Source organism: Penicillium psychrofluorescens (genome assembly GCF_964197705.1).
Source record: "Penicillium psychrofluorescens genome assembly, chromosome: 1".
Classification (NCBI taxonomy): domain Eukaryota; kingdom Fungi; phylum Ascomycota; class Eurotiomycetes; order Eurotiales; family Aspergillaceae; genus Penicillium; species Penicillium psychrofluorescens.
In genome coordinates, this window is record NC_133439.1 from 2,101,112 (window position 1) to 2,128,896 (window position 27,785).

Below are 27,785 nucleotides of genomic sequence, written 5' to 3' on the forward strand. Positions count from 1 at the left end.
ATAATTGCTCGTGTCTATATCTATTCCATGCACACAGTCAAAGAGAAGAGCTCTATAACCGTGGAAAGATCCGATCAAAAAGAATAAGCATCCACGATGCCCCTCTCCCTCTCCCTTCTCATCCGCTCCAAATTCGCCCTCCACCACCATCTATTCGTCTCATCCAAGTCCTTCCACTTCCCCATCCCTTCTCCCTCATCCTCATCCTGCTGTGTAATCCCCTCATGCCAAGGCTTAACCGCAAAGATATAATGCACAGCCCTCACCTCGTCATCCCGCCAAATGGCTCCATGCACGGACTCCGGCCGCAGCGTCTTCAGAGCATTATAGACGTACGGCAATGCCACCCAGCGGTCTTTCAGGGCATCGGAGAGTAGTTCCTGGTCTGGGAAATCATAGCGCGAGATGCGCGGAATGTCTTCTAATGCGGTCGTGATCTCGGTGTAGATGTGCGCGGAGGGCGTTATCACCAACACGCCACTGTTGAGCATGCCCACTCCGGCGGAGGGTGGTGGTGCGCTGGTTTGCGCGATGTCGGGGGTCGAGTGTTGGGTCGTGTAGGCGCAGTTCTGGGGGATCCTGTTCAACATCACCATCATCGTTAGCATATCGTTTCATGGCCATCCATATACCATATACCATAACCAGCAGAGACAGAAGGAGACCTACCAATGAGCGGGATAATGCGCCTTCCGCAGAGGATTACAAGCGCAAGCATGCGCCGCGGCAAACACTCTCGTTCCAGCTCCACTCTCCAGCGTGTCCCTATCATCCAGCTCCAGCTCCATTAACTCATCCATGTTCCGACGGACCAGCACATCCCCATCCAGCAAGACCACGCGCTCATACTCCGTCAGCGAGAAGGCAACCAGCTTCGTCCACGTCTCCGCAAACCGCGGGTCCTGCGCATAGTCCTTTGTGCTGCGAGGCGCGACGCTGGGGACCTTTTGAGCGCGAATCCCCCGCGCCGCGAGGGCCTTGAGGCCCTCCGCGGGGAATTTGTCGGTGTATAGTGCGACGAAGGGGTAGCGCGATCCGGAGTCGGGGGGTGTGTCCGTGGTGGATGTGGTTGGGGGTGAGCTGGAAGGGAGGGGATGGTAAAGCGAGTGGTACAGTGTGAGAAGGCCCGGGAGGTAGCTGAGGTTGGTGATTAGGGAGGCCCAGACTTGGGGTGGAGGGTTAGTTGGGTGTGTTAGGGTTGGGATTGGAGAGGGACGAACCCCGGTTGGGCTGAGAGGGAGTCTGGAGTTGGGTCATGATGCTTGGGTCATGGTGAACTGGGTAAAATTGAATGGAATTGAGGGAGGAAGGAGAAGAGGGGAGGGACAGTTGATTCTTATCAATCAGTCAACCCACCTCCGTTATCGTGCCGACGGGGCCGATTCCGCGCATGGATGCCCTCGAGGAAGTACAGCGTCGCTCCAACACCCTTCCAGAACTCGATGCACATCTTCCTATCCTTGGAAACATCCACCTCTGAGACCTTTCTCTGCGCCGTATAGTGCGGGATAACGGGTAAACTAACATCTTTGAACGTGTTCAGTCGTTTTCTAATAGTCTCGAGGTTATCATTCAGAGTAGGTTTCCTCGCTAGGCGGATGTAATTTGACTGACCTACGTCCTCGGCAGAGAAACCCCCGGTTTACATGCAGGTAGATACACAGTAGTATACAAACAAATAGACTCAACTACGAGGTAATGTCCCATCATCGTGCCCTGCTTCGCACCGCCCCAAAACCCTGTCTGTCCCCCATCCAATCCGCCACAGCTCCCGATGTAGAAAACGCCCCGGAAGGCAGGTCAGCAGCCGAACAGACAGAAGAGAAAGACAGAAAGACCAGAGTTGAATACGGGCGCCTGCCTGAGACAGCTCGAGCAAGAGCGGCACCTCATAGAAGTGCCTCGGGGATGGTCATCGATATATCGCAGCCGATACAGAGCTTATTCACTTCCGGGGGAAGGAATTTCAAGGCATGGTTCTCGCCTTGCGCTCCACCTGACAGCGCGAATTGCCTAGTCAAATAAAGGGGGAAAGAAGTGAGCAGAATCAAAAACCACTAGATTAGATATGATCGGGGGTATCATGCTATGGCTCCCTCAAGTGAACACACGAGCCCGCTTAATGGGGCTGCCAATGCGCACAGAGCCCGTGCCATTCGCCATGCCGTTCAGAAGTCGACCCATTCCCTCCACATCCAGCTCGCCACGTCGGAGCATGAGCTGGTCGGTCTCCGCGGTTACTTCCTTTTCCACTGCTTTTGCGACCACCTTCTCTTCGTCGGATTCGACCAGTCGCGGAGCGAGGATCATGATCTGATGCTCTGCGGCCACGAGCACCTCAAAAGGTTGGCGGTCTGCTGCGCGCGAACGCCGCACAGGAGCAAGTAAATGACCGATTGCCTGGAAGTTCTCACCCATCAGGTGTACGTCCTGGAATGGAGTCACGCGGCACCGGTTCGAGGCGTCAAATGTGCCCGTGGCTCGGACCGCGTTGCGCCAGAGAGATAGAAGACTAGGAATGGATGCGCTCTGGCGGCCATGTCGGAGCAGGATCGACTCGTCAGGAAGCGCTTCCTGCGACGAATTGGTCTGGAACACGGAAATCTCCCCACAAAGGGACGGGCTGGCCGGATTCATCGATCCCTTCAGTAGCGTATCTTCCCGGACCCGTTTCGTGGAAGGGGTCATAGGTGCAAACCGCGGCCGCTGCTCTGCTTCGGACTGACTGTTAGTTGGCGGGGTGAGGATTCGTCCGCTGACGGCGTATGCGGTCAATGAACCGCCAGTCACTCCCTGCACGCTCGACTGCCGGTGCAAGGGTCCCTTGGTGTTTCCAGGGCCGGCTCCTTCAATATCCCACACCCCCCACTCGCCATCCACCAAAAGAACCATAATTGCCCGCCCGCCCAGCACCCAGTCAGCATCGATGATCGTCTTGCGTCGCGGTAGCCCAGTCGAGCCTTGCTCAAAGCCGGGGTACAAACTGATCAGCCACCGGCCTTCGATGTCGGCAGCTTCGTAATCCTCTTGCGGCATAGAAGACCGTCGAGCAGACTTTGTCACTTTTTTCACCGTGAAACACGAATAAATCTTGACAAATCCACTATGGAAAGCCACAAGCAATGTGGAGTGGCGAACCGATGGGTATGAGGATGGATTGAAGGCAATCGTCTGCGCTGGGGCTGGCAAGAGCCGCCGTTGAGAAGTGATGTCCTCCTCTGACAAACGATCCTCCAAAACTGGAACTCGGTGCAGCAGCAGCATGCCTGACCCTTCGGCAGAGTGCGTCGCCACGAGCAGATCCCATCGCCCAGAGCTGCTAGCCCGGCTCCGAGACTTTCGCCGATCTGCATCTTCTTCTGCTTCTTGACAGGTAAATGTGAGAGAGACGCCGCGCGGGACATCCTGGAGAGTAATACCGCCGCTGATTGTCAAGGTTTTGATGCGCCAGCTTTGGGGATCCGTTTGGGTAGGGTGCGGCGGAACAAGCGGCACCGTGATGACTCGAGTCGAAAAGTCAGAGCAGACTGCCGATACGACAATCTTGCTCTTCAAAACAGGCGGAAATGGGTCGAGAGGTGAGCGTGCCCCCTCTGGGAGCACACGGGGCACCGCGAGGTCGAGGACTCGGCTCCCCAAGGGAATATCGATCTGTCGCAGAATCTCTTCGAACGGAGAAGCGGGATCGACCTCGGTCTCCTCCGTGCTAAAGTCGTAGCTGACTTCTTCTTGTGCTGCTACCGGCTCCGGCGCATCCTCTTCATCGGAGTCAATGATCATCACCGCATCGTCGTCTTTGTCCTTCCCAGAGCTCTTGCTCTTTTCCTGGGGCGCCGACTCCTTCAAAGCTGAGAATTGCTTCCCGCCTCTCCAGATAACTTTCAAGCCATTCTCGTTGCCGTATATGATGATCGAAGAGCCGTTTGGGCTTCGAATTGGGTAGGCCTTGGCTGCGTGAACACGGTGGGGGAGCCGATAGCTAAGGGTTGCGAACATCGAGTGAGCGATAATTCATGCGAAAGAAGAAATGTCTTACCTTAGTTGCATGCCATCTTCTCTCGGGCGAACCAAGGGTGTGGTGGGAAACGAAGGCATTGCGACGGTGGCGATGCCGTGGACAGCTGCTGGAGCTGCCTGAGCTGCTTGCTCGAAGCGCCGAACGCGGGATGGCGGACAATCTCAATCCAAGGAATAAGCGGATGAGATAACAAGTAGAGAAGCAGTGTAAGTGGGAAATATTCAAGGGATAGAGAGAGGGACAGGGAGAGTTGGGGGGGAAGGGAAGGTGAAGAAGAGAAGTTGTTGTGGTCCGGCAGAAGCAAAGGAAGGAACCCAACTCCCACTATTTCTCTCTCCGCGTTCCTGCGCGTCTCCAATACCTGCCCGAACTTGACCAGTAATCAACATAACACCACGCCTTTGTGGCCCGCCCACTCTCAATTGGCCTGGCCTCCTGAACGATGGAAATGCTTCAATCTGTCCGATCCAACTCAGTGTTTGTCGCGACGGCGCAATACGCACGCTACAGCTACTCCCGCTAAACCCGTCATGGCGTCCGCGCGGTCTCTGGGCCTCCACGAACCCTCAGCCGTCCCTTACCTGGTCACAGAGGGCATTCTTCCTCCAGATCCATCAGATGACCAATACAAATGGTCGACAAGTGTGGATGATAGCGGGCTGACTGGCCCTGTGGACGATGAGCTGGTGTGGACGAAGCATTGTGTGGTGTGGTCCCGCGCAGGGATAGTGAAGAGAATCTTCCGGCTAGATCCCGAGAAAGAGGAGGTTCGGCATGCTTTGTTTACCTACTTCGCAGCGGGGAGAATCAAACGCTCTGATCGAGACGTCATCAACCCGGTGTCGGGCGCGCGGGGAGGTGGGCAGGCCCAGCGAGCTCGGAATCAGCAATTGACAAGCTCGGGCTCGACGTTGGATTTACATGGAGATGCGCGAGTCGCAGTTGTTGCACCCCAAAAGGCCAACGACAACCTCTCCCGGGCGTTAGTGGTGGTCCTCAAATCACAAGCCCATATCTTTTTCGTTGCGGGCAACAGCCACACCGTTCCTCTTCCATTTGAGGTCGATACTGTTTTTGCGACTCCTCGGGGGCTTTTATTTCAGAGAAAAGTCCCTGAAGACCATGAGCCACGCCAGCACCCAACTGCGCCTCCCAATTCCTTCATGTCCGCCCCTCTATTCGATCCCCGCGCTTCTCAATCCTCGACCACCAAAAGCAAGCGTCCATCTTTGAAGATCTCGTCTGTTCAGGGGCCTGCGTGGGTGCCAAAGCCCAGTTCAAGCGCTGACCTCCCCCGGGTGTTTTCTCTGATCAACCCTCATTCGGAAATGGGCCTGGTGGTGACTTCGCAGACGTCGTCTAGTTGGCTACAGAGCAGTGTCAGCAGTACGGGTCGAAGACCGTCAGGGCCATCTGTGCTGGATTCATCAGATGAAATTGTCTACATCTCCCAAAAAGACGAACTCCCAAGTTCAGCTCAATCCTCAACGAACGTGCCTTTGATTCTAGTGGTCACCTTGAACACAACGACAGGGCTCTATACGATATGGACTGCCCGATATAGAGACGATGACTTCGACGCCTCATTAAAAGAAAAGACCAGGCGAGAGACGGGGGGTACTCGATCGAAGAGGCGAAGCTCGCATTTCGGAATGGCTACCGGCGCAACCACACCTGCCGCTCGGGGACCACGGGAGAGCTTTGGGGCCTGGCCCGAGTCCCGTAATGCCTCCCACCAAACTGAGACGAAACTTGACGAAGATGATCTGGCTTCACGGGTAGCACAGGACTTTGGCGATGTCGGGGTGCCCCTCAAGACATCAAGACGAGTCAGCTCGCTGCTTGCGCGCACCGATCTAGCGACCAGCCAGGACCGGATTACATTCTCGGACCTTGCCACTGGGAGCCAGTCAAGCAATATGCCCCATGGTGGGCCCAGACAATCCATAGGAGGCGCGAGCACCCGTGCAAGCTTTGGTTTCAATCCTCGAGGCTCCTTACCCCCTGGAACGGGCTCTGTCTATAGCACCGCGGGTAGCTTCGCAGATGCCCCCGTTGATAGACTACTTGAGGAGCTCAACAATGACGTTCTATCGGAGGGGCTTGAGAACATTGCCCTTCGAGAATCAACTTCCGGCCTACCAGAGGAACTGCTGTTGTCCAAAGTGGATAGCTTCTCGTCGAGATTCTCCGCGAACTTTCATTCCTCCGCCCAGCAAACGTCCTCGCGCCGCTTGAAGGTCTCGACACTATCTTCTCTAGACTATGGAAATGCGCAAAACGGAAACGCGGCGTTTGTAGCGGTCTGCATAGTGGACCAATCCTCCCGAAATATGACTGTCGTGAATTTGCGAGCAGACCGTGTGGCTGCATCGAAACAGCGAAAAAAGCGGCAGCGACCACTTCTGGTTCATTCAGCAGGCATCCAACATGTTCCCAGCGTATTGGATGCCCGCAAGGTCTTTGATGGAGACATCTCCAGAATCCTAACTCTGAGTGTGTCCGACAATGGCCAGCGTGAATTGTCTCTACAGACACCTTGGGGAAGTCCAACGAGAATCGATATTCCTTTGCCACTGCAAATTTACGAGCCACATGGAATCTCGGCCACTAAGATTGTAAGCCGTCCGAGGGAGAGTGGCGTCAACCGAGTCCTGGCAGACCCCGGCCTTGTTTTCATCGAGCTTGACCACGATTGCTCGAGAGGCAAGGTCGATTTGGTGGACAGTGACAAGCAACGGCACCGGCTCCAGGTTCAAATGGAGCCTCGCAACGATCTGGTGAAGAAGATCCTCCGAGTCTGCAAATTCGTCCTGCGTGACTCGGAGAAAGCTGGCGATGGCGTGCTGGTGGGCTGGTGGGAAGTGTACAAGTGGCTTCAGGGCAGGGAAGAGATCACAAATGATCTAGAATGGACTGCCATGGTGGTCGTGTTATTTTCATTGGCCATTCCATTCGTCAGCCACGCCGAGCCCCAGACGCCAGCCAAGCGAGTGCGCAGGAAGAAAGGTCTGCTCCGGTCAAGTAGTGGCAGTTACGTTGATCTGGAAAGCTGGGAAGCGATGCTCAACTTGGAATCTGGATCTTCTGGTGTTGTGGCACCATGGATGATGGACAGTTCTTGGGGGTGGATCGTTGAACAAGATGCGATTGAGGACCTGGCTGCACGCGATGCGTCTCGGACGCCAAAAGCAGAACAGCCCAATGCAAGCCGGTCAACCTATCGTCACAATTCTTACTTGATCCGATGCATATCGCTCAGTCGCGAGTTCCTCCAGAGCCCGAGGGGCTCCAAAGCCACCGGTTGTGAAGGATATTTACCCATCTCAGGAGCTTTCTCTGAGAACACAAGACGCACATCGCTTTGCACGTTACTTGTTGGCTTACACCTTCTCCGTGAAGAACAGAAGCTCTCTACCGGTGACTCTGAGGAGGCGCAGCGACCATTGGGACTTCTGGCCCCTGTCCTTGCACAAATTGGCGGCTGGCTGGGCTGGCGGTCATGGAAATGGACTGAGGATGCTTACTTCGGTACCGAAATGGCCAGTATGGAGCGTTGGCAATTCGAAGACACCCAGATTTCCTCGATCGATGTCCCCCACGAACCTTTTGCTCCCCCATCAATATTCGCATTTCTCATCAATGCTGCGGATCTATCTTCTTCGAATTTTATCACCCTTCTTGACCTCATAAATGCACCGGATCAAGCTCCTAGAAAGGGACGAATGTGGCGAGAGTGCTTCAACCTCACCCCAAGAACCATGGCGTTGAAATGCTTCTTCTCCGAGGCACAGAATGTGTCGACACCTTTGGAAAAAATCAGACTATTGCACCGATGGGGTCTCACCAAGAGCATTATCGATACGTTCCCTGAAGGTGTCAGCGCACCACTGTATGAAGCTGTCATGCGGTGTCAGATGGACGCTTCAACTTCCTGGGATGCAACACTTCTGGAACTGATTGACCGGGAGGATCTCTACATGTCGATGAACTCAGTCTATACCCAATCGCTAGCAACTTCACAACAGCCATCCCTTTCCCATGATGCCGTGCGAGACTTCCATCTCATTAGCACTTCGGCCCTGGACATTGACACCATCAGCGCCTTCGAAGCCTCCGCGGAGGCTGACCGCTTTTCAGTCACAAGATTGATTTTCCGGGAGGACAAGCGCTTCATCGAAGCTGCCCGCCTGCTAAACCAATCCAAAGCTCCCGTGGCTGAGTGTGTTCCCGAGGCAGACTGGTCCGACGCGGACCTGTTAGATGCGCAAAAAGAGCTTGTGCAGCTGGTGACCTTTAGGACATTGTCAACCCCCGCAGGCCGTGCTATGCTTTCCTTTAGTGGCCGACTGCCTCTGTTGACTGAGAAGCTGCCAATCCCGTCCTTCTCCTTACAATGTGTTATGAAGCCGTCCAACGTGACCATCAGCGCCGAAAGGTCCGCATTTACTGAAGAAAAAGTGTGCTGGGCCTTCTTTCACAACGGAGTATCTACTGGACTGGCCATCTCCAAAGCGTCCAAGGGGATCGATACCTCGTGGATCCTCTTCAACAAGCCTCAAGATCTCACCAACCGCCACGCGGGATTCCTGCTAGCTCTGGGTCTGAACGGTCATCTCAAGTCTCTGGCTAAGTGGGTTGCGTTCAAGTACCTTACGCCAAAGCACACCATGACATCTATCGGTCTTCTGTTGGGTCTGTCTGCTTCATATCTGGGCACGATGGACACGCTAATCACACGCCTGTTGTCTGTGCACGTTACAAGAATGCTGCCAATCGGGGCAGCAGAACTCAACTTGTCCCCCTTAACGCAAACTGCCGGGATTATGGGGATTGGACTGCTGTATTGCGGCTCTCAGCATCGACGTATGAGCGAAGTCATGCTGTCAGAGATTGAGAACATTGAACAAGATGAACAGTCCACCTCTCAAGAGGATCTCCGTGATGAAGGATATCGCCTCGCCGCGGGATTCGCGCTGGGGCTTATAAACCTGGGCAAAGGCAACGATTTACGCGGAATGCGTGACATGCACATTGTCGAGCGGCTGTTGGCCGTTGCAGTTGGTACCAAGAACGTTGATCTGTCTCATGTTCTCGACCGTGCCACGGCCGGTGCCACGATTGCACTCACTATCATCTTCATGAAGACCAACGACTCAGTGCTGGCCCAGAAAATCGACATCCCTGACACCACGGTACGTTTTGACTATGTGCGGCCAGACCTTTTCCTTCTGAGGACCTTGGCACGGCACCTCATTATGTGGGATAGCATTCGACCTACCGCCGACTGGATCAGCCAGAGTCTGCCAAAGGTGTATCGGCGGCGATCGCGCCTTTCGGGTGTTCGCCAGCTGCGTAGCGAAGACATGCCTTTCTTCAATATCATTGCGGGTCTCTGCTTCAGCTTGGGTCTCCGCTACTCCGGCTCTGGCCACGGGCCGGCACGGGACCTGTTGCTGTTCTACCTCGATCAGTTCCTCCGCATCTCACGTTTACCAGCCCTGAATTACGATAGCAAGCTCGCGCGCAACTCTGTTCGGAACTGTCAGGACATTGTTGCCCTGGCCACCTCTACGGTCATGGCCGGCACAGGCGACTTGGCCCTTTTCCGGCGTCTGCGTTCGCTTCACGGTCGAATTGATGCCGATACATCCTATGGCAGCCACATGGCGGCACACATGGCAATCGGGATGCTCTTCCTGGGCGGAGGCAGCTACACACTTGGAACATCCGACCTGGCCGTAGCCTCGCTCCTCTGCGCCTTCTACCCGATCTTTCCAACCACCGTGCTCGACAACAAATGCCATCTCCAAGCCTTCCGGCATCTCTGGGTCCTCGCCACAGAACCACGTTGCCTGATCCCGCGTGACCTCGACACCCGGCGTCCGATCTCTATCCCCATCACCATCACTTCGCATGACGGCGCCATCCGCACTCTCACCGCACCCTGCCTCCTCCCAGATCCTACGAGTATCACCCACATCGGAGTCTGCGGCCCAGACCACTGGCCATTGGTCCTTGAATTCGGTCAGAACGATGCCCTGCGAGAAAAATTCCGGCATGGCGATCCCTCCATCTACCTCCGCCGCAAAGCTATTCACAGCGCCTCGGGTTCCTCCTCCGTTTTCTCCTCTACCCTTACAGGCCTCAGCGAAGCTCAGGATATCCTCCCGTCCACAGCGGGCGCCTCAGCTAAATTCAAGGGCGCTCCGCCGTCCGCTTGGCCGAACCGCACCGCTTTACTTTCCGGTACTGAATCCGGCTCTGCTGCTACAACCACACCTTCCCAGTCTCCTTGGGACTGGATCTTCCAGCTCCCTTCCCTCTCCGGTCTAGATATCCGCGAACGTTCTCTAGTCCTCCCGTCTGCCTTCCCCACTCGCGCGCCGCGCATCGCAACAGAGCTGAGCTCCGCGCCACCCTGGCTCCGCACCTCGGCCGTCGATGCCAGACTTGCTCTGTCTCATACAGTGCGCAACATTATTCAATCCGCACGCGGCCGTGGTGCTGATCCGGACCAAGTCCGTGATCGCATCTGGCAGTTAAGGCTTCTATTTGACTGGCTCGATCGTTCTTCGCCTGCTGCTGAGAACGGTGCGGATTCGCTCTCGTCGGCATCCTCTGCAGCGCAGCCGCCTGGCCTTTGGCTGAGAAGGGACTTTGTTGAGGAGGCGAGGTGGTTGGTTTGGGGGGTGCAGGTTGGAGATCTGGATGGGCCGGTGTCGACTGTTACGTGAGTTGTTCTTCTCGGTGTATTGTGGCTCTTTTAATGCATTACATGGGTTTGGACTGGGGTTATTTCTGTATGATACTTGGGTGAAATATGACGACAATGCATGAACTGTTCAGCGTTGAGTGCTATTTGAGGACAAATATGTAGATTTCATATTGTACCTGAAATAAAATATATCATCATTCGTGGACCTTCCAAGTCCAATATATGCAAGCTTTCTCGCCCATGCTCTCCTTTACAGGGATCGAATCTGGCCGTCTTTCAATAGACCACGATCACCACCGCCGCCCTTCTGCCACAACCATACACCCTCAACCGCCCATGCAGCGGCACTAGCATGGCGTCCGATGCTCGAAACAGCAGGTGCATCACCACCAGCATGATCATTCTCACTCTTCTTTTTCTGCTGCTCACCTCCTTGCTTTTGAGTGTTCTTTCCTGGCAACCCCAACCCAGCAGCCCCATCCGCTTCAGCAAGCATCCCGCCCACCACACCCTCCTTCTCGATAACGTGCCACAGCCCCTCCGACAACTGCCCGCCACGATCCCCAAACTCCGCTCGCCCAAGCCGAAATAGAATCCGTCCGAGAACCTGCCATGCAACACACCGCTGTGCGGGAAACGAAGACCGCGACAGAATTGCCAGCTCGGGAATCGTATACCCGGCCGCCTGCGGATCGTCCCCGTGATGGTGCAAGCCCAGTGTTGTGGGGAGGGAGAGTGATGTCGAGGGCGCGAGGATTGTGCCTCGCAACGAGAAGCGGATTGATGATGGTGCGAGCGAGATTGCGCTGCTGGCGGGGTGGTATGCTGAGCTGCTGTCTGGGTCTTCTGCGTCGGAGGAGGGTGATTGGAGCCAGGAGAGTGCGGACGAGTCGTGTGACATCTCCGGGAAGTAGTGGGATTGGAGGTCGGATAAGAACGAGGGGGATGATGGGTCGAGAGTTGGCATTGGTTGCTTTGGATGTGGGAAGTGGAAGGTTTCCAGCATGGCTGGGTCGAGGGATGGGCGTTCAGATGCCGGATACAGGTCGAGTGGGAGGTTTGTCGGGGGCATGTCATCATTTGCAGGCGCTTTTGAAGTAGGCTGGAATTGTGGTTGTGGTGCAGCCGAGGCGGGTGGAGGGATATTGAAGGAAACCGACTTTTTCGGCTTGGATGATGTCGACGGATCTTCTGATAGCGGGGTTTCATCCCCCTTTTTGTCATCCTCATCTATCTTAGCACGGCGCAGAAAGCGCTGCAGCAGACCCGGATCCATGGAGGCCATCAGCTCTTCACGCTCCTGCTGGATCTGCGAGTTCGACATGGACGCCAGCTGGCGGCGATTCTCCTCGTCGATGAACTGCTTGTCGTCCGGTGCTGCTGGCTGTGCCGCAGGTTGAGGCGCATCTTGCTGTTTCGCCCGTCGCTGCTTAAAAGCAGACGTCTTGTTGCGCTGGCGATGAGGCGGGAAGCCGGTCGAGGATAGCGAGGGTGCCGGTGGGGTTGGAGCGGACGGGCCAGCGGCGGGAGTGCGTTCCTGGATCTCGCCGATGAGAGAGAACGGGGAAGGCACGGCCGCAGTAGCTTCCGGTGGACCGGAGTCCTCGTCCAGGTCGAGCACGAAGCGCTCACCTGGAAATGCCATGGTGATGGAAGAGTGTTGGTTGGTTGGTTGGTGGTGGAGGAATATGCGGCTCAAAAGACTAACGCTGCAGACGCGCTAGCCGCCATGGGTTAGTGTGCTCGCGGGTGCGCTAAACCGAAACGGGAAGTTATACTCTAGATCTGTTTTTCTGTCACTCTTGTAGTTGAACCCGGGAGACCAGGTCGGGTTGAAGTGATTGAGAGTGTTGGAATAACCTGATTACTTTTGTCTTTCTATGTTTAGATCGACTCCGACCGAGTAGACCGTCAGTGTTGTCGGAGCACTACACCATTGACGCTGTCTGGGACATTTTCCTAGCTGGACGACAATGACATCAATACCAGAAACAGAGGGTTGCATCTCTCATCGAGTTGGTGGATCGAAAAAGTGCTGTGTTGAGGTGTGATAGATCGGATGGGGTCAGGGCGCGATAGGGCATCCTTTCGCAGCTGGGCTCATATCGGGAACGCAACTTTCAATCAGAGTGCGTCGAGGGAAGGCCGCACGGAATCAAACAGGAAGAGCTCGATTGATCTGATTATTACTGTTATTATTATTATCATACGAGTCCCTCAGCCTATAATGATCAGATCAATAATAGGTGTTCATATATGTGTGTTCCCTACCTTTCGTTACTATTGCAAACGTCGTACTTCCCGCCTAGCCAGTCCGAAGTGCCCAAACGCCCTTGTTCGCTCTCCCCTTTCTGCCCTTTTTTCCCTCTTTTCTTTGCCTTGATTTCGGTTCCCTCCAATCCCTTCTTTTCGTCCCTCTTCCATCCATCCCATCCATCCACCCCATCTCGTCCCATCTTCGATGTTCCTCTTTTTCGTGTTCTCCATCTCCGCCTCTCACTTGTCTCGACTATAGCCGTCAACTTTTCGTGTTCCTTTTCTCTGTTTGCCTTCCCGCCATTGACTCCAGCTCCGGTGTCCGCGACCGCATCCCCTGTCGAATGCTGAGAAGTTCCACCCAAACCACTTCCTCTTCCTTTTTTTTCCGCCACCCAAGTCATGTCCACGGATCCGCCTGCGGCGGCTATGCCCGCCCAAGAAGGCGTGGGCATGACCATCGACCCGGGCACCAAAGAGCCAGCCCGACGTGCATCTACCACCTCCCGTCGGTCGCGTCGCAAGAAGGACGACGATCCCGATTCGGCCAAACCTCCCCCCAAGAAGGAAAAAGAAAAAGACAAGGACACGAAAGAAAAACCGGCCCGGGCTCCTCGTCGGCCTCGGGAAAAATCCACCACCACTGCCGCGTCGCGCAAGAAGCCCAAGCTGGAGGGTGACGACACCTCGGGGGCCGCTGCTGCACCGGCAGCACCCGCCGACCCTCCAACAACAGTACCGACGGCTTCCCAACCACCTCCCTCGCCGTATTCCCAGACTTCGCGACCTCCCTCGGCAACCCCTGTGGCTACCTATCCTCCTTTGAATCAATCCCTTCCACCTCCACGTCCTCAGTCCCAACCTCCCCCGCCGAACCCGCAACGGACCAGTGGACAAAACTTCGACCCCATCCGATCAGCATTTGGCAATACGTCGCCTGCACCGGCCTATAGTCCTCCTCACACCCTCTCGCCGCGTAATGCCTACCGCGCAAGTGCGTCGCCGGCCATCTCTAGCATCATTGACCCGCCGACCCAAAATGCTCAACCGCTATATCCTCAACTCCCGCGCTCCGCCTCCGGCCATGTGTCCGCTGTCTCCTCACCGGCGCCGCACCCCGCGGTACATACTCCGACACACCCTCCACTAGCCCCTTCACCTCTCCTGGCCTCATCTCCTTCCTACGGGGCCGCGCACACGCCGCAACAACCACCGCCATCGAACCACTTTTCCCCATATGCTCCCTCTGAGCAGCGCCCGCTGCAATCGCAACCTCCTCAGCTCCAGCTGTCGCCGCCAGTGGTTCCACCGCCTCAACCTCAGGTCCAGGCCCAGGCCCAGGCCCAGGCTCAGGCTCAGGCTCAGCCGCAACCGCCAGCCAATGCTACCCCGTCACGACCACAACAGCCGTCCGATGCAATGGAGGTGGACTCGAAGGAGGGGATTGCTGCGGTTAACAAGCCGTCGGGCAAGAAGGAAAAAGGAAGCACTACCGCTCCGTCGTCCAAAGCGCCGTCCCCCAAGCCGACCAAGGCAGCTAAGGAAGCACCACCCCTTCCGCAAGGATCTGGTCTAATTACCAACGCGCTATTTGGTGGAGACGATTCTTCGAACTCGTCCGATTCGCGCACAACGCCAAACATCGTTGTGCACATTCCGCTGCAGAAGGGGAACCAGATTGTGAACTTTGCCCGACTGGCGGAAGAACGATATGGCTTTGCAGCCCTGCACCCTCGCTTGGCGGCTCATAAACAGCGATTAGCCCGCATAGCGGCTGCTGGGGCAGCCTTGGAGAAGAATGAGAAAGGTGCCAAGGGGATCTCAGCAGGCGAAAGTGCGGATGAAGATTTGAGCCTCGATCGTGACAGTGATCTAGATGGCGATGTTTCTATGGGTGGCACAGGAGCTGGAACGAACGGCGCTCCCTCGGAGGCAGATGATGGAACGAAGAAAAGACGGCGCAAGAAGGTCGAGGAATATGACCGGGATGACCCATTTGTTGACGACAGTGAGATGGCCTGGCAGGAGACTGCTGCAGCCAGCAAGGATGGTTTCTTTGTCTACAGTGGTCCGCTGGTGCAGGAGGGGGAGAAAGTCCAGGTGGAACGGTATGTTCTCTTTCCATAGAGGGGCAAAGCATTGATACTAACAAAACCACAGAGCCGACGGGACTATCAAGCGCGGTCGTGGTCGTGGACGAGGAACAGGGCGAGCTCGCACTCTCACTTCTCACCAACATGTACCCATTGCGGCTGCTGTGCCCATCTCCCAGGATACGGGCCTACCTCTCCGCGGCCCTGGATCACGCGGGGGTACCTCGCGCCGCCCACGCACTACCAAGAAAGCAGATCAGGATAAAGACAAGGAGAAAGACAAGGACAAGGACAAGCAGGGCGGCGATCGCAACGGTTCCACGGCCTCGGCATCCCACGAGGGTCGCGGCGGACGAGCCGGCGGTAGTGCCGGTGGTTCTGGGCGCGGTGGAAGCACAGCCAGCGGTCGTGGTGGAAAGTCCACGAACAACTCAGCGCCTGCACCCTCCTCAATGATGACCATGATGGACCTGGCTCCTGCTCCAGGACCGACCCCGTCACCCAACTCCACCCTCCCTCCTGCTGCTGTTGCTGCTGCTCCTGCTCCTGCTCCTGCGCACCCCGGACCCAGTCCGTTAGCTGGCCCGGAGCTGATAATGAAATAGACCGTCTATCACACGCGTGTGCTTCTTCGATGTTTGTTACTTGCTTCTTACCTTTACCTGCACAACTCTTGGTGTCTACCTGTCCGGCGTTCGCGATTGAGTTCATTAAAACTTGACTTCGAAGGCGCCAAATCGGTACGGGGTGAAGTGTTGCTTTATTGCTAGTTATTTGTGCGTGACCACGACTGGCTTTCTGTGTGTTTCAGGGGGCGTTTTTGTATTCTTTCCTTCTCTATCAATTTTCTTTATTGGGGGTTTCCCTCGTTCTTTCTATCCTTCATGTCCCTTTCGTCTGCATGGATGGCCTCTGTACGTATATGGTCTTGTGTTTCTTACTATTTAGGGGTGCATCGTGTGTCTTTCTTTGCTTCGCCTTGTCTCGGGTCTGAGCTACGGCCAGGGTCAATTAGAATTCGAAATGCCAGTCACTTACTTACTCGCTTACTGTTTGTGCCTTTTTTCTGCCTTTCAAGTATTTGCATTGATGACACCAGCGGTTACATACACAATAAGACGCGATAGGACAGGAATGGAAGACGAACGCACTGGAATCAAAGAGGAAATAATGGAATGAAATTGTTATAGCACCAAGGAACTTGCACTTATGTACGCCATGTAATGCAGGAGCATATTTCAGCAGGCACAAAGAAACCATAACTAAGAACGGGATAGACATAAAATCATGTCAAGTCAAGTCAGGGAGTGAAAAAGGACACCAAGATTATCTGCTGTCCAAGTAGAGATCCAGCGGACAGGAGAAATAAGAAAGTGGAGAGGGAAAGTAGGCGAGTCGGAAGTAAGTGGATGACAAAAGAGATAGATGGCCATGAGTGAAAGGAAAAACAAAGAAGAGATTGAGCCGGCCAGTGTATATCTTGTCGGACCTTTTCCAGTCCCTTCCTTACCCTTGACTCTTTTATGTCCAGTTCCCTGAGAAAAGAAAAAGCGCCAAACATAAACAATCATAAGACGGCCGTCAAGGTGATATGTGAACACGTCTGATCGGTGAAAAGAAAAAAAATCGAATCAAAAAGACCCCCCGAAGTTCGTCCCAGGTACAGCATCAGCAAATCGTTTTTTGTTTCTTGTTTCTTCATGAGGTGGTCCCGGTAGAGCCCTGCTGGCCACGCAGGCCCGCAGGCCCGCCCGCAGACACTGGAGGGGCCGGCGGAGGCCCGCTGGGTGGCGGCCCGGCGCGAATTGGCAGTGTAGCGGAGTGCAGGTTTGTCTGGGACTTGGTGTTTTGCGAGCTGATGGAGCGCTGGCCCATGAACGGGCGAGAATTTGCTTCGATGGCAGAGGTAGGATCACCCAGGTGTCGGCCCGGGCGGCGGCTGCCGCGCGAGTCTTCCGCATCCCTCGTTTCTAAAGACAGGTGCTCCAGCGAAAGAGGCGGCGGGGACCTCGCGGATCGCAGGGAGGGCGCGGCGGATTGCTGAGAGGGATGGTGGTTGTAATGGCGGCTACTAGCAGAGACGTCGTTGGTGGCGGGGATTTCACCCGATGTGGGTGTCGTATACTGCGGGTTTGGAGTGCGTGATGAGGTCCTGCTGGTTGCACTGGACTTTGGGGTCGAAGCTGCGGCCGCGGATGGCGATTGGGCTGCGCCCTCCTTGAGCGATTTGGGCGCCGGAGGAGCCAGGTACGACTTGCGGTTGTGCCGTTCCATCATGCTGATTGCCCATTCCTGGAGGTCAACCGGGGTGCGTTTAGCCGCTTGTAAGAATGCATCCTTGTCATAAAGCTCTCGCGGCGTTGGGCGCTCCTCGGGCCTTTTCAGGAGACACTTGCCAACGAAGTCGTGCAGGATTGGTGGGAAGGCATCGCTCTTGGGCAGCTTGGGTGCGGTTTCGTGGACGATCTGCTGAAGGAGATCCAGAATTCCCATTGGCCCTGCGCTGGCACGGTCTCCGGCAGCGACGTCTGAGGTGTCAAAGGGGAACCGCCCAACGGCCAACTCCATCACCGACAGGCCCACACTCCACACGTCCGAACGCACAGTGTACGCTCCTCCCTGGATTCGCTCCGGGGCCATGTATGTCGAGGTTCCGACGAAGGTATCGGCAATGGAGTTGACGGTCTCAGTGGCGACACCAAAATCGCAGAGCTTGATGTTGCCCCGCGAGTTGACCAGGATGTTGGACGGTTTGATATCGCGGTGCATGATGCGGTGGACTTCATAGAGATAAACCAGACCAGCCAACACCGACTCCGTGATCTTTCCAAGCACGTCGACTCGCACGGGGCCAAAATCTTTCGAGATGCGGTCCAGAGATCTGTTCAAGTGTCAGCGACATGGCCGTACCCTCCGTTTCCAGCCAACCTACCCGCAGTCCATGTATTCCATACACAAAACAATATCCCTCGCCTCATTCTGGAAGGCGCCGTAAAATGTCACGATGTTGGGGGAGTTGCAGTCGTGTCCTACACGCAGTTCTCGGAGAATCTGTTTTCTTACGTTCTCTTTGGCGTCGACTCGGATGATCTGTGGGAGTGCCCGAAGGTATTAATTTGGCAGCAGTGGAAGCCCAACACCAAAGAAACACACCTTTCGCGCCATGACAACATTAGTCGACGCATGCCGCACCTTGGAGACGGTGCCGCCGTTGCCAGCACCCAGCTCCTTCATGGTGATCAGGTCCTCGCTGCGCAAGTCGAGTCGGAACTCTAGCCCGATCTCGAGCGTATCTGTACGGTTGCTGTCGGCATTGCCAATTGCCCCTGGGACTTGGGCATCGCCTTCGGAGGGATTGGCGGCAATCTTCGGCGTCGCACTGAGGGCCAGACCCTTGACGTTCTTGCGTTTCAAGGTCCGCGCCTTAAAGGGGTCGGCCATGGTGGAGGAGCGAAGGGAATGCAAGCCGGGAACAACAGAGAGAGGAAAAAGAGAGAGAGGCAGGACCAGGTGATCCCAGAGGAGTGAGGGTGTCGACGGCAACAGCAGAAACAGACCCCGTAGCGGGGAACCCGATAGTGATGGGCTTGGCGCTGATTGGGCTAGTTTTGGGCGCCAGGACAACCAGTCGTCACAGAGGGCGTCAACTGAGCACAAAAAATAGGAGAGAGGAAACCAGGTGGGAAGGATGGGGAGGGTGGCGCCCCAGGAGTTGTTGTTGGTTTACAGGAAAGAAAGAAACCCTCCACGTTGGCTGGTGGGTTAACTAGTGAATGGGGCGTAGGAGTGGAATACATAGTGAGCATGACAGCCATTCTATTCATATCATCGAGAATCCTCACCCAATCATTTGTGGTCTATTGGCTGGGGCTGTAACTATTACAACTATTGATCAACCGAATATGAGCGATTCTATTGTTATTCACACTCCAAATACAATATAATATGCTTGGTCACCTGACCCGGTCTTCACCTCTCTGCTTAGTCACCGTCTCGACCAATCACCGCTGGCGCCACCGCGTCTTCGGCGATTCTTCCTGCTCTCTCTCTCAATTCACCTCCCCCGACCTGCCCTTCATTCACCCTCCCACAGCCAGCAGGGCAAACTGGGCGCCCGATCTGTGTGGTTGCTTTCTCCATCTTTGACGCTCTGTCAGCTACTCGGCTTCCACGTCATCACGGGGGTTAGGGATCGCTGCCACCAGCCAAGATGAGTCTCCGCGACCTGGTCGAGGGCGAGGCGATGCTGGATGACGAGGAGAACGAGGGACAAGCGAATGACGACTACGATGGCGAGGTGCGCGACGGTGCCGGAACCGTCAATCACTACAACGACTCGAGCGAGGAGGATGATGAGGAAGAGGACGACGAGGAGGCTGCTCGCGCGGTGAGCCTAGCTTTCGCCGGTGAATCCCATTGACGGCGCACTGACTTAGAATTGACTCACTAGGTCCGCGAAGGGTTCATTGTCGACGAAGATGAAGAGATTGAGGAACGTCGGAGGCGCCGAAGGGACAAGAAGCACAAGCGACCTCGCGAGGAGGAACATCTGGACGAGGAAGATCTGGAGCTCATTGGCGAACACGTTCCTGGTCTGAATCGTCAGGCGGCGACCGAGGTAGGTTCAAGCACCGCCCGAGGGATCTGACGAATAGTGTATTGACTTTTTTTTTCCCCATTCACAGTCCAAGTTCAAGCGTCTGAAACGAGGCAAGGACCGCGACCTTCCCCAACCGTCACAGGGCATCGATGATATCTTCAATTCGGACGAGGAAGAGGAGGCACCGCAGTATGATCGACCCGGGCAGCGTCGCGGCATGCGCGACGAGTTTGATGACTTCATCGAGGCAGACACATTCTCCGACGAGGAGGCCCAACAGGAACGGGACGACCTAGAAGTGGCGGCCCCCGTGCGAAGAGATGTGACCGGGCTGGGTGCCACGGAAGCGGCCGGTTTGGATGAGAATGCTCTTGAAGACATGCGCGCAGCCTTTGGTGATGGCACCGAATACGAGTTCGCTTTGCAGATGGAAGAGCAGGAGGATGAAGACAAGGCGGAAGAAGAGAGGCGCTTGGATCTGAAGGACGTTTTCGAGCCATCCGAGTTGGCTGAAAGGATGCTGACGGAAGAGGATAACGAAATCCGTCTCCAAGATGAGCCCGAACGCCACCAGGTCGCCCGCAAACCATACAAGCATGTGACGCTGTCAGAGGATCAGTTCCGTGAGGAAGCTATTTGGATCTCGAATTTGCTGTTGCTCAAGAAGCGCATGGAGCCCGAGCTGCACGAGCCCTTCCAGCGCTCGGTGGCCAAGATGCTGGAATTTCTGGTCACTGATGATTGGGAAGTGCCGTTCATCTTCCAGCATCGCAAAGACTACATGATCCATGCTGTCAAGGAGTCCGTCAACGGAGCCGACCCGGGTGACGATTCCGCACAGTACAACATCCGCGCTGAGAAGCTGCTGAACATGACGGATCTATGGGACATCTTCGACCATGACCTCAAGTTCCGCGCACTGGTAGACAAGCGCAGTACGATTCAGAAGACCTACGACAGTCTGCAGAACCTGTTCACCGTCAACGATCTTGTTGTGGAGGATCTGTTGATTGCAGCGACATCTATGGAGGAGCTTCAGGATGTGCAAGACTACATTCACTTCCAGTATGCCTCTCAGCTGCGTGATATGGCCACGGTGAATGGAGACACGAATGGAGAGCCGCACCGACGAAAGGCCACAGGTAAGACCTTTTTTGAGCGCGTTCGAAACGCCAAGGCCTACGGTCTGGTGCGTGCCTTTGGCATTACCGCCGATGCTTTCGCACAGAATGCCTCCAAAGAAGGACGTCGGCAATACACTGAGGACCCGAATGATCGTCCGGATGAGCTGGCGGACCAGTTTGTCGACAACGATTTCTCCAACAGCGCGCATGTCATGAAAGCTGCAAAGAACATGTTCGCCGAAGAGCTGGTCTCAAATCCTAAAATGCGGAAAGTGATTCGCCAGGCCTACTACATGAACGGAGTCGTCGATTGCCACCGTACGGAGAAAGGTCTACGCCGGATTGACGAGCAACACCCCTACTATGAATTCAAATATCTGCGGAACCAGCAGCTCAGTGACATTGCTCGTCGCCCTGAGATGTTCTTGCGGATGTTGAAGGCCGAGGAGGAAGGTTTGATGGAGGTTCGCGTGCGCTTCGAGAACTTTGACCAATTCCGCTCGCGTCTGTACTCCGACATCGAGTCGGATAACTACAGTGAGGTCGCCGACGCCTGGAATCGTGCTCGTCGGGATGTGTTGGATCTGGCACTCGGCAAGCTGGAGCGACTGATTAACCGCAGCGTCAAGGAGAACATCCGGCAAGAATGCGAGAACCATGTCGCCAAGGAGTGCCGTGAGGCGTTCTCACAGCGTTTGGATCAGGCCCCTTACAAACCCAAGGGCATGGTGCTGGGTACTGTGCCCCGGGTCCTTGCTCTATCTACCGGATCTGGAGTTGTCGGCCGCGATCCCATCCACTGGGCGTATACCGAGGAGGATGGCCGCGTGCTCGAAAACGGCAAGTTTACGGATCTGTCTCTGGGAGATCAAGGTCGTGGCATTAACGACGGTGAGCATGTGGCTGCATTCGTGGATCTGGTGGAACGACGTCGCCCAGATGTGATTGGTGTCTCAGGCATGACACCGGAGACTCGCCGGCTGTACAAGCTCTTGTCCGAGATCATCGACCTGAAGGATCTTCGTGGAGCGCCTTACACAGATGACCGCGATGAAGAGATCAGCGACCCCTTGGAGGTCGTGATCGTTAACGATGAGGTGGCCCGTCTGTATCACAATAGCCCTCGTGCTAGACGTGATAACCCGGGCTTCGGCAGCCTAACTCATTACTGCGTTGCTCTTGGCCGATACCTGCAGAGCCCTCTTAAGGAGTACGCTTCTCTTGGTCGTGACATTATCTCGATTCAGTTCAAACCAGGCCAGCAATTGGTATCACAGGAATTGCTACTGAAGCAGCTGGAAACCGCTTTGGTCGATATGGTGAACCTGGTGGGCGTCGATCTGAACGAGGCTGTAGCCGACAGCGCAACGGCCAATCTTCTCCCGTACGTTTGCGGACTGGGTCCCCGGAAGGCGGCGCACTTGCTCAAGATTGTCAACATGAATGGTGGTGTTGTGAACAATCGCGTGGAACTGCTGGGTGTCAACGCTCAGTACCCAGCCATGGGAGTCAAGGTGTGGAATAACTGCGCCAGCTTTGTCTACATTGATTTTGAGAATGCCGACCCCGATGCCGACCCTCTGGACAACACCCGTGTGCATCCTGAGGACTACGACATTGCACGCAAGATGGCCGCTGACGCATTGGAGCTGGACGAAGAAGATATCAAGGCTGAGACGGATGAGAATGGCACCGGTGCGATTGTGCGGAAACTGTTCCGGGAAGAGGCGCAGGACCGTGTCAACGATCTGATCCTCGAAGAGTATGCGGAGCAGCTGGAAAGGAACCTCAACCAACGCAAGCGCGCAACTTTGGAAACGATCCGCGCAGAACTACAACAACCCTATGAGGAGTTGCGCAAGCAGTTTGTCTTCCTCAGCACCGATGACATATTTACCATGCTCACCGGCGAGACCCCTGACTCGCTGACTCCCGGCATGGTGGTGCCCATATCCATCAAGCGGGTGTTTGAAGACCACATCGATGCCAAACTGGACTGTGGTGTCGATGCGCTTGTCGCCGAGACCGAGCTGGGACTGCCCTACGACGTTCCGGTGCGCAACGCCTATGCAATGCACCAGACAGTTCCGGCCAAGATCCTCTTCCTGAATCGAAAGGGTTTTACATGCAATGTATCCCTGCGCGAGGACCAGGTCAGCCACCCGGCTCGTCGTGGCAATGATCATGGCTTTGGCGACTGGGACGAGCTTCAAGAACGAGAGGATCAGGAGTCCCAACAGGAGAAGACGCAGCGTGGTGGCCAGGCGATGCGTGTTATCAAGCATCCGCTTTTCCGACCTTTCAACGCCACACAAGCCGAGGAATTTCTGGGCTCTCAAAGCCCCGGCGATGTCGTTATCCGTCCATCGTCTCGCGGTCCAGATCATCTGGCAGTTACTTGGAAGGTCGCGCAAGGCGTGTACCAACACATCGATGTCCTCGAGCTGGACAAGGAGAACGAGTTCTCGGTTGGCCGCGTTCTCAAGGTTGGGGGTCGGTACACCTACAGCGATTTGGACGACTTGATCGTCAATCACGTCAAGGCGATGGCCAAGAAGGTCGACGAGATCATGCACAACGAGAAATATCAGGACGGTAGCAAGGCTGAGACCGGTATGTTTGCTCTTTTATCCTTTGGATACACCCACTAACCTCATGGTAGACCAATGGCTCGAAACCTACACGCGGGCCAATCCTCGCCGCTCGGCCTATTCGTTCTGCATCAACCCCAAGTATCCAGGCTATTTCTACCTCTGCTTCAAGGCGGGCGAGCACTCCCGACTCCAGAACTGGCCGGTGAAGGTGATCCCGCAAGGCTACGAGTTGCAGAAAAACCCTTACCCCGACATGCAGGCGCTATGCAACGGCTTCAAGTTGATGTTCACGAACATGCAGGCCAGCCGGCGATAAAGAGGGGAAAATTGTATAGTGCGAGCATCCATTTCTACGCGGGGTGTCAGAAGGAAGCAAAAAAAGAGGGGGCGGGCATTGCATGACTTCGATTCTCTGGCGATTTGTTTTAATTTGATATACCTTTTCTTTCTTTTTCTTCCTTTCCTTCCTTCTTTGGTCGTTGGGGACAGGCATACATGTACCATCCGAATCGCAATGGATCGCTATTTCTGGTTCCTCTGTGCCAATGTAGAATTTATTGAACAAATCCACCTCAAAAAGAGCGGTCTTGATCGTTGTATAGCTCTACTCTACTGTTGGAAACTAACCCCGTCGCTGTCACAGGCTTCGGCATAGTATATCCCACCGGCCCTTCGGTAGTCACATTCTTGTTCCGTGCAGACCTGAAATAGAAACCGGTCGAAAATGCAATCAAGAGGGTCTCACAATCCTAGTATGCCTGGAAGATAATATTTATCTAATGGAGTACAGACACGTAGTTCATAGTTCCGTAGCTACAAAAACAAACACCGCGCCAAGCATTTCTTCCTTCCTTCCGTCACGCCAGGCATCTCCCGTACATGTGAACTTGCCGTTCCTCGGCCTCGGGACATTTGTTGTCCGCCTTCCTTCTTCCTCTTTCTCTCGCCATAATAAGATTCCCTCCCAGTTCCCCTCTTTTCGTTCTGTCTTGAATCCATCGGCGGACGCGGAACACAACGGCTGTCCCCCTCGGTGAGGCTGAACGCGCGAAAACAATGGCCGCAATGGAGGAGCTGGAGATCCACAGCAAGGTGAGCAGCCAGGTGGCCAACACCGCGGCCTAGATTAACGATGACAGTCTTACTTCGTGCGCTGGATCAATGTCGCCGACCACCATACCATCTCATGGAGCATTCAGCCGCACAAGAAATCCATCAACTTTGCCATCTTCAAGCATCCCGGCCAGTCCGCCGTGCTGAGCTCCCAGCTGCCCTCCTCCGATTCCCACAGCACCGATTCCAACGAGAACCTGCCTGCAACGAACACCGCCGGATCACGAAATCACCCTCAATCCACGGTCGTTGAGAAGCTGACGGGCATCGGGCTCAAGTCGATCAACTGGATCGGGAAGTGTGAAGCCGACAAGATCACCCAAGGCACTTACGACGTGCCGGAGAGCGAGGGAGGAAATTACGCGCTCGTCTTTGACAACACCTTCTCCAAGACGATCTCCAAAACCGTGACGCTCGTCCTCCTCACCTATCCGACCGGACTGCAGCCTACCAACTCCGCGCCACCCTCCCTCACGCGCTCTCAAACCACCAAGCCCTCCACTGAGTCTCTGAACCAGGCGCGCACTCGGCGACGGGGCAACAGCAAGTCTAAACCGAGCGTGCAACCGCAGGACCCGTCAAATCCGTCCTCCGTCCAAAGTGGACAGCTGCAGAAACGACGTCGCAAGCGAGGTCAGGGCTGGGCGCGTCGGTTCTTTGCGTTGGATTTCACTTCCTGCACTTTGTCATATTACCATGACCGCAACTCGTCCGCGTTGCGAGGAGCTATTCCGCTCTCACTTGCTGCTGTCGCGACTAATGACAAGTCCCGTGAGATTTCCATTGATTCCGGGACCGAGATCTGGCACTTGCGCGCCAGTAACGAGCAAGACTTTGTTGCATGGAAGCGCGCCCTGGAGAAAGCTTCTTCTGGGGCCTCATCCAAGGACAACAAAGCTGCTGTCTCTGGTGTCCCTGAGTTAAGGCTGCGCGCGGCCTCTCAGCCCTTCCAACCCTCTCCGGCAGAGGAGCAAGAATGGTCTCGGGTGGAGGTTCTGGTGAGCCGGGTCTCTGGATCGCGGGATGCGGTGCGCCGACTTGCTAGGAATACAGACCCCAAATACCTCGCATCTCCACTGCCGTCTCCCCTTGAGCATCCTCGTGATCGGTCTCCCAGCCCTCATCCAGCCCCCAGCGAGGGAGCCACTGAAGATGCTGGGGGGACCCGGGAGAAGCGGCCGTTTTGGAAACGCAAGACAAGCACGCAATCTAACTCCAGCGGCAAAAGGCCTCCGCTACTGCCCACCAGCTCCAGCTCTTCCCAGCTGACGGTGCCCGGTGCAGACGGAACTGCTAAACCGGCGAGCATAGCTAGCCATGCTGAAGACGTGCACGAGGTCCACGACCACCTACTAGCCGTGTTACGGGATCTCGACAATGCGGTGTCCGAATTTTCCACCTTGATCGCCGAGAGCAAGCAGCGACGGCACCCGCCCTGGGCGATGGCAGCACCCAGGCGAAGCATGGAGTCTGACCTCTCGCAAGAATTCTTTGATGCGACAGACGGTGGTGTTGCGTCTCCGCTCTTGACGATTCAGGACAGTGACGAGGGCGACGCAGCCACCGCCGCAGAGGACGTGTCAGACGATGCACCTTCAGACAGTGACGAGGACGAGCCTGGATCTGCGCGGCCAGATGGCAACAGCGCATCGCCTCTCTTCCCGACAAAGTCCAAGTCTTTGACACCGCTGCCGCTGGACGCCATACAGCGCCGAACGAACATCGCCGCTCCGACCGTCCTGCCACCCAGCTTAATTGGGTTCCTCCGCAAGAACGTTGGCAAGGATCTGTCTACGATCTCGATGCCCGTGTCGGCAAACGAACCGTTGTCACTGCTCCAGCGCGCAGCAGAGATCTTGGAATACTCGTCGCTGCTCGACAAGGCCTCGCAAGCAACAGATGCCGTAGAACGGCTGATATACGTGACCGCATTTGCGGTATCCTCGCTGTCTAGCAACCGAGTTCGCGAGCGAGCCATCCGCAAGCCGTTCAACCCCATGCTCGGCGAGACCTACGAGCTCGTCCGCGAAGACCACGGCTTTCGATTCGTTGCCGAGAAGGTCTCGCACCGACCGGTGCAGCTGGCATATCAAGCCGACAGCCGCGAGTGGAGTCTCGCGCAGTCTCCCAAGCCCAGCCAGAAATTCTGGGGCAAGTCCGCCGAGATCACCACCGAGGGCCGCGTCCGCGTCACCCTCCACGCCACTGGCGAGCACTTCAGCTGGACCCCGTTCACTTCGTTCCTGCGCAATATTATTGCGGGCGAGAAATACGTCGAGCCTGTAGGCGAGCTCGTTGTCGCCAACGAGTCGACGGGCCACCGCTCCATCTCCACCTTCAAGCAGGGCGGAATGTTCTCCGGCCGCAGTGAAGAAGTCTCCACTCGCGCCGTCGACTCCTACAATAAACCGCTGCCCTTGGGTCTCTCCGGGAGCTGGCCCGCCTCGCTCTCGCTCACTCGAGACGGCAACGCCGGCAAAACTATCTGGAACGCGGGATCCCTCGTCCCCAACGCACCAAAACACTACGGTCTCACCGCGTTCGCGGCCACCCTGAACGAAATCACCTCCATCGAAGACAAACACCTCCCACCAACAGACTCCCGTCTGCGTCCTGACCAGCGCGCCCTTGAGGACGGAGACCTCGATCGCGCGGAGGAAGTCAAGGTCCAGCTGGAAGAGGGCCAGCGGGCCCGTCGTCGCGAGATGGAGGCGTCCGGCGAGAACTGGATCCCGCGCTGGTTTACGCGGGTCAGCGATGAGTCGGACGGGGAGGACGTTTGGCGTCTGAAGGGTGGGAAGGAGGGCTATTGGGATGAGCGTAGCCGGGGCAATTGGTCAGGCGTTGTTCCTGTTTTTGACAGTTGATTCGTGCTGGTTGTTTCGAGTATATATAGCCGGTTATACGTATATATATACCTGGTCTATGTACATTTTTCTGGTATACAGAAAATGGAGGGAAGTGAGGATCTGGCAATGAGTTTTGCATGTGGATGGACGGCATGGCACGGATAGAGGAAGTGTGTTGACTCGGGCTGAATCATCCTCCACTCTACAAATGACTATAAACAAATCATTACTATAAGTATATCTGTTTTTCCAAAGTTGATTTGATTCTGGATGTTTGCATTTATGGCTAGACTCGTGTGTGTGCCGTCGAGTAGAAACAGATAACCAACCGCCCGGACTGAACGCGAAGCAATCATCAGTCTTCGAGACTAACAAAAAGACCAAAGCAACCCATCACATATAAGATATCGTTCGTTCATC

General features: G+C 55.6%; 8 protein-coding genes across 8 annotated transcripts; 4 read left to right on the forward strand and 4 right to left on the reverse strand.

Moving 5' to 3' along the window:
* Window positions 1–74: 74 nt before the first annotated feature.
* On the reverse strand, window positions 75–1,257 carry PFLUO_LOCUS784 (uncharacterized protein; the record flags this gene model as incomplete). The annotated part of the gene is made up of 3 exons (XM_073785566.1): window positions 75–579; window positions 670–1,165; window positions 1,221–1,257. The coding sequence occupies 3 exons, from the start codon at window positions 1,255–1,257 to the stop codon at window positions 75–77; spliced, it is 1,038 nt and encodes a 345-aa protein (XP_073634880.1).
* Window positions 1,258–2,097: 840 nt separating this feature from the next.
* On the reverse strand, window positions 2,098–4,095 carry PFLUO_LOCUS785 (uncharacterized protein; the record flags this gene model as incomplete). The annotated part of the gene is made up of 2 exons (XM_073785577.1): window positions 2,098–3,979; window positions 4,037–4,095. 2 exons carry the CDS (start codon window positions 4,093–4,095, stop codon window positions 2,098–2,100), a joined length of 1,941 nt encoding a protein of 646 aa, XP_073634881.1.
* Window positions 4,096–4,548: 453 nt separating this feature from the next.
* On the forward strand, window positions 4,549–10,755 carry PFLUO_LOCUS786 (Anaphase-promoting complex subunit 1; the record flags this gene model as incomplete). Its single annotated transcript, XM_073785588.1, has 1 exon — window positions 4,549–10,755. The coding sequence occupies one exon, from the start codon at window positions 4,549–4,551 to the stop codon at window positions 10,753–10,755; it is 6,207 nt and encodes a 2,068-aa protein (XP_073634882.1).
* A 231-nt stretch (window positions 10,756–10,986) lies between these two features.
* PFLUO_LOCUS787 (uncharacterized protein) lies at window positions 10,987–12,381 on the reverse strand (the record flags this gene model as incomplete). Its single annotated transcript, XM_073785599.1, has 1 exon — window positions 10,987–12,381. The coding sequence occupies one exon, from the start codon at window positions 12,379–12,381 to the stop codon at window positions 10,987–10,989; it is 1,395 nt and encodes a 464-aa protein (XP_073634883.1).
* A 1,013-nt stretch (window positions 12,382–13,394) lies between these two features.
* On the forward strand, window positions 13,395–15,690 carry PFLUO_LOCUS788 (HIR complex subunit; the record flags this gene model as incomplete). Its single annotated transcript, XM_073785610.1, has 2 exons — window positions 13,395–15,100; window positions 15,153–15,690. The coding sequence occupies 2 exons, from the start codon at window positions 13,395–13,397 to the stop codon at window positions 15,688–15,690; spliced, it is 2,244 nt and encodes a 747-aa protein (XP_073634884.1).
* Window positions 15,691–16,783: 1,093 nt separating this feature from the next.
* On the reverse strand, window positions 16,784–18,526 carry PFLUO_LOCUS789 (MAP kinase kinase (MEK); the record flags this gene model as incomplete). The annotated part of the gene is made up of 3 exons (XM_073785621.1): window positions 16,784–17,966; window positions 18,018–18,175; window positions 18,239–18,526. The coding sequence occupies 3 exons, from the start codon at window positions 18,524–18,526 to the stop codon at window positions 16,784–16,786; spliced, it is 1,629 nt and encodes a 542-aa protein (XP_073634885.1).
* A 769-nt stretch (window positions 18,527–19,295) lies between these two features.
* Window positions 19,296–23,719, forward strand: PFLUO_LOCUS790 (Transcription elongation factor spt6; the record flags this gene model as incomplete). Its single annotated transcript, XM_073785632.1, has 4 exons — window positions 19,296–19,472; window positions 19,536–19,703; window positions 19,771–23,422; window positions 23,472–23,719. 4 exons carry the CDS (start codon window positions 19,296–19,298, stop codon window positions 23,717–23,719), a joined length of 4,245 nt encoding a protein of 1,414 aa, XP_073634886.1.
* Window positions 23,720–24,459: 740 nt separating this feature from the next.
* On the forward strand, window positions 24,460–27,383 carry PFLUO_LOCUS791 (Oxysterol-binding protein 3; the record flags this gene model as incomplete). Its single annotated transcript, XM_073785643.1, has 2 exons — window positions 24,460–24,495; window positions 24,543–27,383. 2 exons carry the CDS (start codon window positions 24,460–24,462, stop codon window positions 27,381–27,383), a joined length of 2,877 nt encoding a protein of 958 aa, XP_073634887.1.
* Between the last annotated feature and the right edge of the window lie 402 nt (window positions 27,384–27,785).